General features: G+C 33.8%; 1 protein-coding gene across 2 annotated transcripts in view; it reads right to left on the bottom strand.

The window, feature by feature from the left end:
• The window catches only part of RAVER2 (ribonucleoprotein, PTB binding 2), a 69,476-nt gene that overhangs the window by 35,991 nt on the left and 15,543 nt on the right, over nucleotides 1-17,942 (bottom strand). For both annotated transcript variants that reach the window (XM_016159133.2, XM_036234830.1), the window contains exons 3-5: nucleotides 13,812-13,878; nucleotides 6,821-7,290; nucleotides 3,932-4,123 (exon numbers count right to left, since the gene is read on the bottom strand). In XM_016159133.2, coding sequence (XP_016014619.2) covers nucleotides 3,932-4,123; nucleotides 6,821-7,290; nucleotides 13,812-13,878 — 729 coding nt within the window. The remainder of the gene's footprint in view (nucleotides 1-3,931; nucleotides 4,124-6,820; nucleotides 7,291-13,811; nucleotides 13,879-17,942) is intronic.

The raw sequence follows: 17,942 nt of genomic DNA, 5'->3' as shown, positions 1-17,942 counted from the left end.
TAAAATACATGGTGAAAATGAGGTCACTAGACATGACAGATTTTAAAAATGAAAATATAAATAACTATGTGCCGATAAATTTGAAAGCTTCAACAAAATGGATATTTGTAGAATAAAATCAAATGCCAAATATGGCATACAGAGGAAAAGAAACTAAAATATCTAAATAATTATAGCAAAAACTTAAGTGGTAATCAATATCCCTATGGAAGAGGCTCAAGGACTAGGTCTACATGGTTTAATATCTGAGATTTCTCAAACTTGCAAAGCACAGGCAACCCCATGTTACACAAGCTAATCCATAACATAGAAATAAAACAGGAAAACAGAAACATACTCATAAATACTGAGAACAAATTGATGGCTGCCAGATGGAAAGGGGGTTGGGGGACTAGTTGAACAAGGTAAAAAAGATTAAAAAGTACAAATTGACAGTTATAAAATTAGTCACGGGGATGTAAAGTACAGCGGAGGGAATAGAGGCAACAATATTGTAATAACTATGTATGGTGCCGTGTGAGCACTAGACTGATCGGGGGCATCACTTCATAAATTACACAAATGTCTAACCATAGCGCTGTACACATGAAACTAATATAATATTGAATGTCAACTATAACTGAAAATTAAAAAAAAAAAGGTAATGGGAAAAAAATAATTACTATTAAAAAAATAAAACAGAAAGGGGAAAAGCACTTAAATCATTTAATGGTGTCAGTGTTCTTTTCATTGCAAAAAATCAGAATGATGCAAAAACTTTAAGCATTTTTCACTTACGAGCACATCTGCCACATACCAAAAAAACCCATCTAACCAAAAAATGTATTGGGCTTATAACACAGGATGGTTTAATATTAGAAAATTTATCAACATGATTCAGTATATTAATAAATTTAGGGAGAAATCACATGATTATCTCAATAATTGGAGAAAAACTCTGATAAAGTTCACTACATATTTACGATTTTCTTTAAATGTCAGAAGAGTTGATAAAGGACATATACCAAGAACATGTAGATAAAAGCCAGTGTAATACATTACTTTTGAGACTGAGAAAATTTTAAGATTTCTCACTACCACTGATATCTGATCACGAGGGCCCCGTATGCCGTGCTAAGGAATCTGAATTTATGCAGGCGTTAAAGAGTAATATGCAAGAGAATGACAGAATCAAATTTAAGGATGAGAAAGATCACTCCTGTGGCTCTGTGGCAGATGGATCAGAAAGGGACAGACTGATGACATGGTGATTACCTAAGGGGTTATTCCAACCATTAAGTTGAGAAAAGATGAGATCTGAGTAACGAAGATGCTGACGAGTCTCAAGGATTTAAGAGGCATCCAGAGGTGCAACTGAAAGGATTTTTAAAATATATTTGACATTTAGATTTGGGGGGTGAGAGAGACCAATCGTGATTGAGTTTTTGGTTCAGGCAGTTTTAGTTCTGATGAACGGATGCCGTATGTAGATATTACAGAACCCAGAAAAGCAAGTCCCAGAGGAAAATGGTTTTCTTTTGGAAATGCTGAAACTGAACTATTTATATAAGGTGGGATGTCTAATAATCATTAATAATCATGTGGAAATATAGGTTTAGTGCTTAGAGTAGTTTGATCCAAAAATATATGTTTGGAAGAAATCAAGGATAGGCAATAACTAAAGCCACTGGAGTATTTAAGAGGAAAAAAGTAAAAAGGCCAAATATAGAAATAAGTCTATTGATACCAGCCCATAGAGAAAAAGAAGGAAAAAGGGGAAGGAATAGTTGGACAGGTAGGAAAGGAATGGTGTGGCAGAATTCAAGGTAACAGAGGGTTTTAAATGTTGCAAAAAGACCAAGCGATAAAAAATTGAAAAGCATCCATTTGACTTGAATGTTAAGAAATCCCTATTAATCTTTATGAGAAAAGATTCACTTGAATAGCTGTAGAGAGAGCAACTACACTGCATTAGACTGAGAGGGAAATGGAAAATGAAGAAATGGGGACAAGAAGAGCCTGACTGTTCGAGAAGCGCTACTTGTAAAGGAGAATACTAAAAAGGCCAGTATCTAGAGGTCTTTAAATTAAAGATTTGAGTATGTTTATAAGAAGATGGGAGAAGTGGAAAAACAAGTAAAAATAAGCAGAAAGATGAGGATCAAGATCCTTGAGGATGGAGGACATGTTCATAAAGCCCTGATTTGGCAGGAAGAAGCACAGTTTTTCCTTCAGCAGAGCAGGGATCTTTGTCTGCTTTGCTCACCGATGAATCCTAAACATATCTATCTAATAGTGCCTAGGATGCAGTGGGTATCTAAAAAGTACTTGTGGAATGAATGCAATTGAAGAGAAAAGGAAGTTAAAAAATAATGGGAGCACGTTTGGGGAGTATGAGAAAAGCTGAATGAATGTGTCCAGCACATGACCTTTATATTTCTATAAAGTAGGAGCCATGATCATCTGACAGAAAGAAGGACGAAGGCAGGAACAGAGTGAAAGTTTGAGATAGTTGTTATGGAAAATGGAAAAAAGAGGGGCTAATGAGATATGAGCTAAAATTTTGTTTTGGGACCAGCTATAAATATGTCATACATTCGTAGTGGCATCAAGATGCTTAGCTGTTTTTGTTTTTCTCCAAGAGGAAATGGTGCCCTGGATGCCAAAGCAGGTGACCGGATGGATTCAGAATTGTACACTGCAAATCCAATCCGATAAAGAGAAAATTTCACCAAAGGCTATGAAGTTGATAGTGAAAGAATGGCTGAAGTAGTGAATTATGCAAGGAAGAATACGAAAATGACAGAAGAACCTAAGGACAAACTAAGAAAAAAGGGGAAAGGGGATCTGGGACCAGAGGTAAAGTCAGAGAGAAGGAGGACAAAAGATATGAGACTAACGACAATCTCCGATCTGTTCCTCTCTCCCCTGATCTCTCTCTCCAGTTCATCTACAAATCACCTTCAGACTAATCTGTTGATAGCTTAACTTTGATCCTGTCACTACTTTGTTTATATACTTTATAAATTCCCCACTGCTCATCAAATTCAATCTAAATTCTTTGAGTGCTCAATAGTGCTCCTTGATTTGGCATCAACTGATGATTTTGCCATACATCCCTTTATACACTCAGTTCACCTAGACTACCTGCCACTCGTCGAGAATGCAAATTCATCGCATACTACCACCTAGGGTTTGACTACTCTCTCCCTTAAGGTTGCCAGATTTAGTGAGTAAAAATATAGGATATCCAGTTAAATCTGGGTTTCAGATAAGCAATGAATAACTTTTTAATGTTACTGTCTCATGAAAAATTTGTATTTATCTGGCAATCCTATCCTCCACCCCTATCGACACATTTCAAAACTGTACTTTAATGTCACACTCAAATGTTACCTTTGTCATGAAGTCTTCCCTGATCCCTTCAAAAGCGTATTTCTTCCTTCATTCAACTAACAAATATTTACTGTGCTAAGTGCTAGGAGTAAAAACTGTGAAGAAGGAAAAGTCTCTATCAGCATGTAATTTCCAGAACAGAGAAGTAGAGAGAGGATAAGAAGACAGAAGAAGAAATAGCTACAATGTGCCATGTGAGCAAAAATGAAGCACACATCTTCCTCTACTTACACTATGGATACTTATGAACATAGCGAAAAAGAGGCATGTTACACTGAAAATTTAGAACAAAACAGAAACTCAAATATTTGCTGAATGAATGAAATTCCTTCAAAAAAATTTCCTAAGATGATTACACCTCACTAAACACAATATCTTCTTTTGTAATAACTCTTGGCTTGATTTGACAGAGACACCATTCGTCATTTTTTTTTAAAAGAAAAATATCTTTATGTAATAGAAATACAATGAAGGTCCAATCCATGGTCAATAAGTCTGGATAGATTAAAATAGTATTAAAATTTTTCTATATGCTAATAAAGAACAACAAACTTACCACACGCTGAGCGGCTATCAAGGCTGCTAAGGTACTTCGCCCTGGTGCTCCTGGGGCACAGAAGGAAACTTGGACGTGGCTCCCCTTGATGGTCATTCCGTCAGCTGCATGCTGAACCTCCTCAGCATGCTCTGCAGTGTTATATTCAACCACTGCAAAGCCACCAACATAACTACCTTCATCCTGTGCAAGCTGATATAATACATTTTGTTAAAAGGGCATTCTATTATTTAGTTAAAATATTTACAGTATATATTTTTCAAATTTAAGAACAAATGTATCGGAGCATGATAATGATGGAGAAACAATGTGTTCTTTCTAAAAGTTTAATAGTTGCTTAGATGCAGGATGATCTTGGAAGACAGGCTGACAAACAAGATTCTGTCATTTCTTTTTAATTCTTTGATTTTCTAATTTAATAGTCGAAGCCCAAATGATAATATTCCCAATGTATTAAGAAAGATATGTAACTGATAATTTGTAGGAAAACATGGGGACACAATAATTAAAACTTTCTTTAAAATAAATTCACCAGATACATGGACAATGAAACATACTGAAACAATTATCTGACCACATATAAAGTTTGTATTTATCAAGAGAAGAAAGGTAGGAAGAACTATATTCAACTTTCATTTCAATATTTTAGTCAGACCCTAGGAATTTGGTCAAGTATACCAAAGCAAATTTTATTTGGGAAAACTACGTCCCAGATTTATTAAAATACCATATGCAATACACTACCTTTATTTCTCAATATGCCCTAAATTGCTAAAATGCAAAACTCGATTTATTTCCAGTCACCCACCTGTAAGAGTGAAAAGGAAGATACTAAAGTCCTGGATCTGCAAAGACTGGTACAAAGAGCAAAAATAAGAACAAAATAAGGCACTAAAATGTTTAAGTTTTGAACATGTCTGAATTATCTCAAACACATTCATGCTATTAAGTGATAAAAGAGATAAAATTCAGCTTTGCATATCTTTGAGAAGACACATCTATGAAACTTTTATTTGGATTTGGCATCTCATAAATTAATATTACAATTAAATAATTTCTAGTTTGTTTCCTCTTATTTTTGAAGCTTAACTTTCTTCTGCTTTCTTATACAGTTAGATCAAATATCTATTTTTCCTTCACATTCTTCCTTCCTTTTAAAATTGTCCTCAAATGTCTTTTTCTCCATAAAACTTTTTCCAATCACATGGGAGAAAAAGAAATATCTACCTTTACAAACATTCTCCTACCATCCCATTCCTCTTATAATCCAAACCAGATCTTAAAATCAGATTCGTAAAAAGCCATTAGCCTTTTTGGTCTCTTTTGATCACAGAAGAGACTATTTCTTCAATATAATCTATGCCAACCTACCAAGCAGAAGAGCCTGAATTTAACGGATCTACTAATAAGTGGTTTTTACTAATCTTTTAAAACATTTTTTATTCCTGGTTCATTATGATAATCTTCGTGTCTATATGAATAAAAATATTTAAAATCTTTCTAAAGACAAAATCATCTAAGTGCACAGCATCAGTAGTTTTAAAGTTTTAAAGGCTTTTTCAGTTCAATATGAGAACCATTCAAATATATCAATGGTCCGACTTGTGATCTAGTTACATTTTCCGTTATTGTGAAATATTTTAATGGAAGCTAAATGGTCACAGATATTGTAACAAACATTTTTTCTACGAGATTACAAGCTAGACTAGATAACCTCTCAAGTCCCTTCAACTCTGGGATTTGTAATTCAAACACAATTTGTGGTAAATGGCTTTTCCCCTCACATCTATTTCAAAGACGTCAACTAAAGCTACCAAGAATTATGTGTGGCCACAGGATATCACTACACAATTCTTAGTAACAAGACAATCCACTTTCAATAACAGCAAAAGTTAATAAAAAAAAATTGTCACAAAATTTTATAAAGCTCTTGGATGATTTCTTTGATGGTTAATATATAGGGATTACAGGAAATGAAATTTAAGAAAAAGTAAGATGGCAGCATTAATCACATTTATATGTGTGTATCTATATCTATATCTATATCTATATATCTATATCTATATCTATATCTATATCTATATCTATATCTATATCTATATATCTGTGTGTATGTGTTTATATATCTCTAACTCCAAATTTCCTACTACAATTGTAGAGACTAAACACAGGTATGATTAAAGAAAAAGCGGGGGTGGGGTGGGGTGGGGTGGGGTGGGGCGGGAGGTAAAAAGAGAAGGAAAGAGAGAGTTCATCACTTGCTGACAAACATTTATAACAGAAGTTATATATAGTATGCATTTTTGTCTATTTAGTAGAATATATTTAAACTTATCATGATAAAGCACTTGAAAATCCTTACTAGTGTTGTCAGTTTTCAGGATCTTCCCTAAAGATCTCATTTACCATGACACCATTAAGATACAATTATACATTGTTTTTAAACCTCATTATTACTTGTCTATCTTCCATTATATCACTCTTTATAGAGGATTTACAATTATTTGGTTACTTGTCAGTCTATCTATTGAGAGAGCATTTTTCTATCATTGATATTTCTGACACTTAGCAATATAGTGTCTGGCACAGAGAGGGTGAAAAGGAAATGTGGATGGACGAATGGATTAATGAATGGCCTAATACATGGATAAAATAAGGTGAATAGTGATACATTTGCTAAGACATACTTAACTATATAACAAGATAGTTTGGTCCATCGACAAAAGGAATTGATTTAAAATTTACCATGACATTAAAGTCTTCATTACAGACTAAAGTAGAATTAGATTATCCATTGTGATCATCACACAAGTATAAATTTGTGAGTGTGTGTAGGATACATATGCAGATATTTTTAAATATTTTAAATGATATCTTAAGGATACATACCTGGCAAAACACAGGTTTATGGATACTGGAAAAAAACTGCAACAGCTCCTCCGAATCCCTGTAGTCACTGGGAAGTTTATCTATACAAAGGCACTTAGAATGAATGAGCTCTGCGGCCAGTAGATTAACATCCATCCATTGTGCAAAGAGAGCTGATGCTCCCAACTGTTTGCCCAATAGCTCCAGTCTAGCCTTTGCGGCAAAGTCTTTTTTCATGTATTCCACAAATCCGTAGCCTTTGGAATGGCCAGTAACTTCACTGTAGACCAGAAAACATCTCTCGATATTTCCATAAGCACGGACAAGTTCTTCAAACTCTTCTAATGTAAACGAAGTGGGCAAGTTTGTAATACACAGCAAAGCATCTGTTGGCTGGAGCTGGACTATTAAGTCTTTTCCTCGAAAAGAATATTGATGAAACATTTGAATTGCATTCTGGGCTTGTTCCCCATTCAGTAAAGTAACAAAAGCTGGAAGATAATAAATGAATATTCTAAGCCAGTGTTTTAAAACTTTTTAAAAGTTTTAAAAAATACATTTTATGTCTGTGACTCAGTATATACACACTTCTACCATATGCAATGCACTCTGATATTTTCTATTTCATTTCATTGTTTTTGAATGCTGCCATCCCCACTAAACTAATATCATGACAAGTAACTTAAATTAAAAATATAGAAATTATATTGAGTTCCAGTATAAGATAATACAATATTAAGTATTGTTTTTAAGTTTTGTAATCTTTACAAACTACATACAGGTTTTATTTTTCTTCCTAGCAATTAGTAATACAAAATTTTAGGAAGCCTTTAAATGTTTCTTTCTTCCCATAGAGTTTTAAAAGACCTTACTTGATAATGAGGACCTAAAAAACAAAGGTATGGCGAAAAAGACACCAAAATGCCCAGAGGAAGACAGTTCTTTCTCTAAGTCGTGATTCCTTAAAATCAGATTAATTAGATTGAAACACTCATGCACACAAATTTTGGAATGTTTTTTGGATGAACAATATGGTATGAAAAAATCACAGGGTTATAATACTGGTAGCTTAACCTCTTTGCAAACAAATAAAACAAAATCTGCCCTGTCTACCTAATGAAGTTGTTCTAGCATCCAGCAACAAATACATATGACAATTTCTAAAACTGAAAACATGATACAAATATAAGGTTCTAAATCAATGAAATATTAAACACATTCTTATCTGATTAAATTTTAAAAGTTTAAAAGTTTAAAGACACAACACAGAGCAATCCACAGATTGCAAATAAATTGCTTCTCCCTCTCTCTCTTTTCTATTTGGAACATACAACAGTGGAGTTGCTCTCTGAGCATTTAACTTACCCAAATTCAGTTAGCACATGGCAAATATGTATATAGCAAGAGAGAAAAAAATTAAATAGCATGGGGAATCCCACCAGTCAATTTGCTCGATCTGCTCTCCCCTCAGTTGGTCTTAGTGCCCAGTTGGTTTTCAGAGTGTGAGCATCTCACCACGCTGAATGTGAAGCTAACATTCAGATGAACATATTTTTCACTGAACGTGGTCCCCACATACAAGGAAACTATTGACAAAAGAATAGTTAACTCTTCCACATGAGAAAAAATGGCTTTGCTGCATTTATTGAGCGTGTATCTCTTGGTTTCCAACAACTCTTTTTAAAAGATTTCAGTTGTTTTGATTCTATGCCTTCCTTTATTCTGACATAAAATACCATTTAAGTCTATTTTCAGAAAACAAGCAAACAACTCAACAATTTATAAACACTGCTTAAGTTCCTCTATCAGCCCATAAACTGACCAATTCATATCTGTTTTGAATTCTTAAGACATTTCCTTCCTCAACTTCCTTAATATGCTCCTTCCTGATTCTCTTTATACCTGTCCTTCCTCGATTTCCTTTGCTAGATCTTTCTCTTCCACTCACGGCTGTGAAGGTGGAAATCTTTAGGATGCCTTCCTGGCAAGAGACACACAATAACACCTGTAGTTGTACCCAGCACCCCTGAGTCACTGAATCTGCCATCTCTCCTCTCTCTGCCTTTTCCCCCTGTGCACTCATGTCAATTCCCAGGTATTCAGTATCATGTGCCAGGTACCATATTAGGCACTAGAAATGAGTTGGTGAACAAAACAGACAAGATCATTTTCAATATAGATCTCGCAATGCAATAGAGGATGGTAGACACTTGATGAAGGGTTACAACTTCAGTGTTATCAAAGAGGAAGTACGAAGGGCTATAAAAGCAGTTCAATAGAGCAAACTGATCTAATCTGGGGACTTATAGAAGGCCTCCTACACCATGTTAACTCCAAAATCCGTGTTTGTAATCCTCATTTCCATATATATACACATATTGATTCCTATATGAGCAAACAGAACTCATGATCTTTATCCTATCTCTGCCCAAGTATCTCATTATTGTTCACCTTCCCATATAGTCTTTCGATTTTAGTTGGTAGCACCATACTCACAAATCAGAAACCTGCTAGAGTAATCAGGGGGATCACTTCATAAATTATATAAATGTTCAACCATTGTACTGTATGCCTGAAGCTAATAAAGAAGAAAAATAAAAATAGAAAACAATAAAAAAATAAAAATAAAAAGCTAGGAGCTACCTAGACTCTATCTCCCTCATTTCCCACATAATAAGAACCCCAAAATTCTATCCTCAAAACAGGTCTTGAATCCACTCTTTCCAGTCTTTTACCACAATTACAATAAAGTGATCTCTCAAAAAGAGAAGTTTAATTGTAGCTGTATGCTGCCTAAAATGCAATGGTTATGTACTGTCAATAAAGCCAAGTCTTAGCTCAGTTATCACACTCTACAGGGCCCTTTTCTGACTCTAGCCTAAATGCCATACTTCCTCCTCCTCACGACAGTTCTTTATTCTCCAAATACACTTAATTGGCTTATGGCCAGGCCACCCCTAATGTGCCCAATTCCATCTGATCTCGGAAGCTAGGCAGGGTCAGATATGGTTAATACTTGGATGGGAGACCCCCTCTGAATACTGGGTGCTGGAGGCTTAAAAAAATCCCACTGAATTTTGTTTGTAGTTCCCTAGATATCCACTTGCTTCAGGCATGTATACATTATCCCCCTGCCTATGAGATCTCCCATGGGTTTTGGCCACCCAAAACCAGTCCAAGGATCACTGCATCAAGATCTTTAGGTGCCTTCCCTGATGCTCTCCTCCAGTCAGGGTTAACATACCTTGTTTTATTATACTTCGATGTCCGAAACATTGCTTGGATTGTTGCACACATCCCACTGTGTTATAATCTATTTGTTTAGATGCCTGCTACTCTACTAAACTGTGAGCTCCCTAAATTACTAATGAATGTATCTCCATCATCTTCCATAGTGTCTGGCACATAGTAGTCGCTTTGTATGTTAGCTGAATGAATGGATATATACATACTTAAATTAACTAGTGACCCTAAAAACTGACAACCTCTTATATTCCTTCCCTTAGATATCTGCATTTGCTGAACCCTAATAAGGTATTTTATGGTAGAATTTAGATAACATAATGAAGCAAATTTAAAAATTCTGGCAGTAATGGAAAGAGGTCACTGAGTCTCTTCTATATCTTCTTCCATTTCTTTCCAAGGCTACAGATTCTCTAAGAAGTCCAAATTTTTTCACTTTGACTCTTGTAGAAGTGGCAGATGTCGGTCTACAGAGAAAAGGCTGTGAAGGATTTGGAGATTAATTCTATTTCTATTTTTCTATTGAAATTTTAAAATTCTACAATTGGTCTCAATCCTTTCACAAGTCATAATTTTATTTATTCTGTTGCCATTGTTTGCTCGAATTACTGGGACAAATTGCATGGTAAGCATGCAAAAACATTTTCCTTGTATTTTAGCACAATTATTTCTTATCTATTACAGAAGGATCTGACTGTAAGGTCATAGTTTATAAGTGTAACCATATTTTATCAATCTATTAATTATCTAGTTCTTCAAGCACTACCATAGCTACTAAAACCCAAATACAATTTTTGAGTTTCTATGTTGTATTATTTTAGTGATTTATAGTGTACATCATTAATTTCTCACAGTCTACTATCAAGTGATATTGTCTACTTCTCATGGAGTCTAAGAGCTTTACACTTCCATTTATCCCATCCCAGACTTTGTACTGTTATAATTTTATTTCTACATGCATTACAAGCTCTATAATATAGTGTTATTATTTTCCCTTTAAACAGTCAATTATCTTTTAAAGATATTTAAATATTAAGAAAACAGTCTCTACCCACATGACGATATCTGATATTTTTCATTTATTGGTATAGATTCAGATTTCCATCTAGTACTACTTTCTTCTTGTTTAAAAAACTTAAAACATTTTTATAATGCATGTCTGATGGTGAAAGATTCAGCATTTAGGCGACTAAAAAACATCTTTGTTTCACTCTTATTCTTGAAGCTATTTTCTGTGTGTAAAAAAAAATTCTACATTGATTAATTTTTTTTCTTTCAGTAAAGAAAAAAACTTTTTGTCTCATGGTCTTCTTGCTTGCATTGTTTCCAAGAAATTCATGGCCAACTTTACTTTTGTCCCTGTAAATGTAATGTCCTTATTTTTCTGGTTGCTTTTAAAATTTCCTCTCCATCACTAATTATAAGCCTTCTGATTACCATGTGCCTTGTTGTGGTTTTCTTCGTGCTTTTGTTCTTGGGTTTGGTTATTCTTTGTGGATGTTTAGGGACAGAGTTTTCATCAGATTTGGAAATCTGTCAGCCATTAACTCATTTCATAATTCTTTCAGAGACTCCAACTATTGCAATATTAGGAATCTTGAAGTTGTCTCATATTTTGCTGAGACTCTGTTCATATTTTATAGTCATTTTTTCTTTCATTTTGGATAGTTTTTATATTTACGTTTTCAGGTTCACTAATTTCTTCTGTAATGTCTAGCTACTCTGTTGTGAATCCCATCTACTGGTTGTATGTATGTATGTATACACACATACACACACACACATACATGCTATATATTTTTTAAATCTCAGACACTGTAATTTTCATCTCTAGAAATTTGACTTGGTACTTTTCAATATTTTCATGTTTCCACTTAACATGTTCAATCTTTACTATAGCTTCTTGTACATATAGAGTTGTTTGAATGTCTTTTCATTAATTCTTCTGTTTCAATTCCAGGTCAACTTTGATAGATTTTTCTCCTTATTATGGATTATTATTTTCCTGTTTCTTTACTACATCTGGTAATTTTTTATTGGATGTCAGACACTGTAAATTTTACCTTGTTGGGTGCGGGATGTTTTTGTATTTATATAAATATTCTTGAGTTTTGTTCTAGGATGTGTTTAAGTTACTAGTAAAGACCCTGATCCTTTCTCGTCTCACTTTTAAATTTTGTTAGGGTAAGACCAGAGCATTGTTATCCTAGAATTAATTTTTTCCACTCTTAAGAAACCTTCTGAATACTCCTCCCGATGCATCGTGATTTATGAGGTTTATCATGTTAGCTAATGGGAACAGCACTACTCCCAGCCCTGTGTAAGCTGTAAAGACTGTTACCTCTAATCCCTTTGTCGACATTCAGTAACACTAAATTTGTATGAAACATATAACCCAGTAATTCACTTATGGAGAAACAGCTGCAATTTATTAGAAGACAATTATGAGCATATTCATTGCAACATTATTTGAAATACTGGATAAGTTAAAGCTTCCTAAATGCTTTAACTTATTCCTAAATCTATCAATAATGGATAGATTTATCAATGTTGATAAATTCAGAGGACACAATAATCTGTAGTAATTAAATCAATGAACTAGAGCTATATGTATCAAAAGGGTTTTTCTGTTGTTGTTGTTGTTCATGCTACATAATCCATGCTGAAAGGAAGAAAGAAAGGAAGGAGGCTTTGCTCATCACAGTCGTTCTGGGACCTACGTTGAAAGAGGTTCTGCAATCTACCTCATTTACTTTAGCAGGAAGAAGGATAAGAATGAATCACATGGCTCTGAAATCTTCCACACAGAAGGGATACATGTCATTTCTGCTTACACTTCATCAAAACACAAATCATATGTCCACTCCTAACTTCAAAGAGTACGGAGAACTATCTTACCTCATGCCCAGAAGAAAAAGAACAAGAATCTGTGAACAGCTCTAATAACTACCACCATATACTGACAAAGTATGGAAAGCATGTACCAAGTTCATAAATGCTTGCCCCTAGGTAAGGAGGGAGGGAAGGAATGGAATCAGAGACAGGTAGGAACTGGATTTCATTTTTATCTGTAATGTTTCTTTTATAATTTTTAAGTCAGAAAAAAAAAATGCAGAATTCCTGCCATGCTACCAGAGATTTTTATTCAATGGATCTACATTAGGGCTCTTGCAGGTATGTATATATTTAAAGGCAAAAAATATCTTCTAAAAATATTTTTAAAATAAAATATTTTTATAAAACATTTACTAATTTGGGAATGGTTGTATATATAGTGGTTATATCATCTTCCATGCTTTTTCTTACTTTTTTATCATCTCAAAAATATGTTTTGAGACATTTACATATCATGAACACAAAAGAAATCTAGTTTAGTCTTTTAAAATCACAGCTATACTAATACCCAGAAAAATTAAATGATTTTTCCAATTTTCCCAGCTAAGGTCAAATCACACAGTGTGCTCACTAAGTCCAGTAATATATTATTAAAATTGAAGGATACCAACCCTATAAAGGATATTCTTTATAACGTATTACATATAGAACATTCATCATAAATATTCATAAGGCTCTAGTAATACCATATTATGTGATTAAAATTTAGGAAACTAACATTACCTTCAGAAAATAAATTATATGAGTAACATTTATACAATTTAATGCTTAAGAATTTCAGAGATTAGCTTAAGAACTAAAAGACACTATACTGTTTTATTTTATGACTATATACGATCAAAATGAAATCAGATGGTTATAACTGAAATTTTACCTGTTCGCTTATTTCTGTCCACGTAACAATACTTTAACTCATAATCTTGTAATAAATCATAAACTTCCTGAAAGAGACAAAATATGAATTCGATTAATACATAAATGCAGTTAGTGGATTACCCAGCTGTATTAGTCTACCAGGTTCACCATCACCACTCTCCACCATGTAAAAAATCTTCCATGCATCTCTATTACTTATTTAAATTAAAGGCACCCAAGGCCTACCTGACATAGCACCAACCTACCTCTCCAGATACAGCTTCAGTACAATCCCTATTCATTCCCATATTTCCATTCAAATGAATGTTCAACTATCTCATGAGTATACCACACACAGTCCTTATTCTGTACTTCTGTTTACACTGACACCTGGATCTAGCATGGGGCAAATATACCATCAGAGCTCCCAAACTTCACCTCGAATCACATGCATCCTTTGAAATCCCAGCTCAAATGTTCTTCCATGGATCTTGTCACAGTTCTTTTCTATAGAATATGACTTCTCTCACTTCTGAGCTAATAATGGTCATATTTTATGCCTCTCTTAAAGAAAAAAAATATTAAACATTTCTGTTTGTGTACTACATACTAAGTTCTTAACAAGTAATAAACTTGTAGATGATTGTAGTACCAGCATGGAGAATAAATAAATGTAGACTGCAAATCGAACTTAGAGATCCCTGGGTATGAAAATAATTAACAACCACCAAGACACGGTATGTAGTTCAGTTCATTCCCCACTGGCTCCCTAAGATGTTTACACTGGCATGCTGGTTCATACTGCTTCTATTATTAACCCAGTCTGAACTTGTTTCTTCTGATTTCTTAACTTCCATTCGCCGTGGGGCCTGAAAAAGTAGATTTCTATCCATAATCCTTTCTGTTAAATTGACAATGCCTGGATAAAGGAACCATATTCCATATTTTATATATATGAACATTACTTGTATAGCTTTGCATATGCTAGGCACTCAAATAGACATTAAAGTGAATATAATTATTTTTCAATAAATTGCTATTTGGCCTTGAAAATTTTACTCCTCACACACAACAGACACAGTTATTATTTTTTTAAAGGAATTGGACTATCACATCGGTGGACATTCTGATCCTAGACTGGAGAATTACAGCCAACCTGTTCTCTATTACAAGTAAATAAACTAAACATACACAAATGTTAGTTTGTTAAGTTTACAATCGAATTAATTCAATAACAATTCTTAGAACTGCCACTATTATAGTTAGCATTCATTTAGCTTTTACTAGATACCAGAGCACTGAACTCATCCCTTTTATTAGAAATCAGGAAACCAGGGCGAAGTCAACTTGCCAAAGTCAAATATTTAGTCACTTGCTGAATGAAGAAGATTCACCAATCAGCATGGTTCCAGGGAACACATTTTTAACTTCTATGCCATACTGCTAATTCTTTCCAGTATTAATTAAAAATACTAAAGTATCACTAATAGTTACGAAAACAATACCACTAATGCCCTAAGAAAAGATCATATGGAAATGGAAATAAGAGGGCAGTTACAAGTTGAGAAATATTTTCCCTTTTAAACCAATGCAAAGAAAGAGGAAAACAGTGATATGATAGGTAAGTATCAAAACAACGTTAGGTGAAAAAAAAATTAATCACCTATGATAAGAAAGATAATAAAGATAAAGTTGATAATTCAGTATTCTTTATTAGTAAGTCAGTATTAGAAATGCTTTAAACTACATATATTTAACAATTTCGTAAAACAGTTTGATGAATTATATTGTAATATGATCAATATACAAATTAGTTTATACATTAAGGTAATTCTTTATATTTTAAGCTTTTTTCTTTATTGAAAAGCTTTTCTTGGACTTAAAAAAAACATAATACTGTATTCCTCATTAAGAACATGTTAACTCAATAGCATAACATATAGATCTTGCCAATCAGCTATCTTAATACTTTATGTAGTAGGTGACATGGTTTTGAAGACATCCAGTGTTGCATCGACTCTAATCTCTCATTTCACTAGTTAACAGCTGTCAAATGCCAGATCAAGAAAGGGTGATACTGCTCTTCACATTATCAAGTACCCGTAAACAAATGACATGTTACTCCTTCAGCTAAGGGAATTGCCCGAGAGAGATCTCAAGTTTTCAAGGATTCATTTTGTAACTCAGAAGTTTTAATTTTAAAAGACTCATATTTCTAATCATGGTTTTTCTATATCTCAGATGTGGGATGAAGATTTTGACAACTGAGAAACCTTACAAAGCTTCCTGCAAAGAAAAAGAAAAATGATTCTTTTTCTCCATGCCCTTGTTTTGACCCAGGCAAAAGTGGGTCACCCCTCAATTTGAGCCTCGGTAAGTTGGCCAAATTAAAAACTTAAAACCTGAAAGAGTCCTAACAACCATTTGCCAAAATTCTACTATGCTCTACCACACAGAACCAAAGGGACTAAAATTTTATCTCCCAATACTAATTCAGATTTATGACATTTTTATTAATTTACAAGCTAAATTTAAGGAACAAACCAGCATTTTTGATGAAAATGCTTTGTCCTCTAACTGGCAATATTGCTTATAAATTTCTTACAGTAAGATGAGTTCATTAAATAGCTTTAGTAACCTATTTCCAGACCAAATTCACTATCATTCCCTAGAATTAAATGAAAAATTTTCCACATATGAAATGTCTCCTGGGCAGAGGATTAATAGCTTTCAAGTCAAACCAGTTAGTCAATGACACCCCAAGGTTAAATAACTTTTGTTCCAAATGTTGTGGACTTCTCTCTGAATGACACTCAGCCTTAGTTTTAAGCCCTTCACAGACTTTTCACACACAAGTTTTTTTCTAAGAAAGTCTTTCATAGATTAAAGCACTCTTCTAAATTCTTTCAAATTTCACTTTTTAAAATAAAAAAAGAGAAACAAACCCTAGATTTTCTTTAAAAATTTTAAGGGATTTGATAATATGAAAAGATTACCTGTAACATATATTAAGTTCTGAGGCATAATAATGAAATAAGCCCCCAGGAGCTCACCATCAAACTTAAAGATTAGAACACTAGCAACATTGTTCCATCAACTTAAGTGTTTCTTTGCTAGCCCATCCCTCCACTTTGCCCCATAGCCAGGGTTCCTGACATAGGTATGTATCCCCAAACAATATGTTTCTCAGCTTTATAAAAATGGCATTATGGTATTTTTCATCTGTGTCTTGCTTTTTTATACTCAATACAATGTTTTGCCAATTTACTCATGTTGCACGTGGCTGTTCATTTATTCACTACTGTTTGATATTCCATTCTGTAACTAAAGTATGGTTTATGTATCTACTTTTCTATCAATGGCTATTTGATTTGTTTCTAGGTTGTTATTTGGCTACACGCATGCATGTGTGTATGTGTGTATTTAAAACTACTATTACATTCTTATAAATTTTATGTTCATATTTCCTTGTGTTCATATGCAAGAATTTCTGAAGAAATGAAATTCCTGGGCTGTACACATGCAAATGATCTTCTTTATATGAAAATGCCAACTTGTTACTGTTTGTGTTCCCATCAACAGTACATTATAATCTCACTTAGCCATATAACATTCTACCTCATTGTGATCTTAATTTGTATTCACTTGATTAACAAGGTAGAGCGCTGTGATGGTCTTATGTATCAACTTGACTATAATAGCCACTTATTTTATTAAACACTAATCTCTGAGTTCCTGTGAATGTATTCTGTAGATTTGGTTAATATCCATAATTATTTTACTCTAAGGAGATATTTCAGATAATGTAGGTGGGCCTCAACTGAAGGCCTTAAGAGCAAAAACAGTTTTCCCAAAGAAGAAGAAATCTTGCCTCAAGATTGTTGCATCAACACCTGTCTGAGTTTGTAGTCTGTTATGCCTTACAGATTTAGGACTTGCCAGCTTCCTCAGTCAGTCAGTCAGTCAGTCAGTGAATCAATTAATCACTCTCTATATGTATGTATATATAATACAAATCTAAATGAATACAAATATTACATACAATCTGTTTCTCTGAAGAATTCTCACTGATGTGATAGAGCCATCTTTTCATGCTTAGTTGCCATTTATTTCCTCTTCTGAGAAACATTCACTCATCTCTAGCACCCAT

The sequence above is a fragment of the Rousettus aegyptiacus genome, unplaced genomic scaffold (assembly GCF_014176215.1).
Source record: "Rousettus aegyptiacus isolate mRouAeg1 unplaced genomic scaffold, mRouAeg1.p scaffold_m13_p_1, whole genome shotgun sequence".
In the NCBI taxonomy this organism is placed as follows: domain Eukaryota; kingdom Metazoa; phylum Chordata; class Mammalia; order Chiroptera; family Pteropodidae; genus Rousettus; species Rousettus aegyptiacus.
Note: the sequence above shows the minus strand (reverse complement) of the source record. Positions and strands in the feature narration are given on the sequence as shown.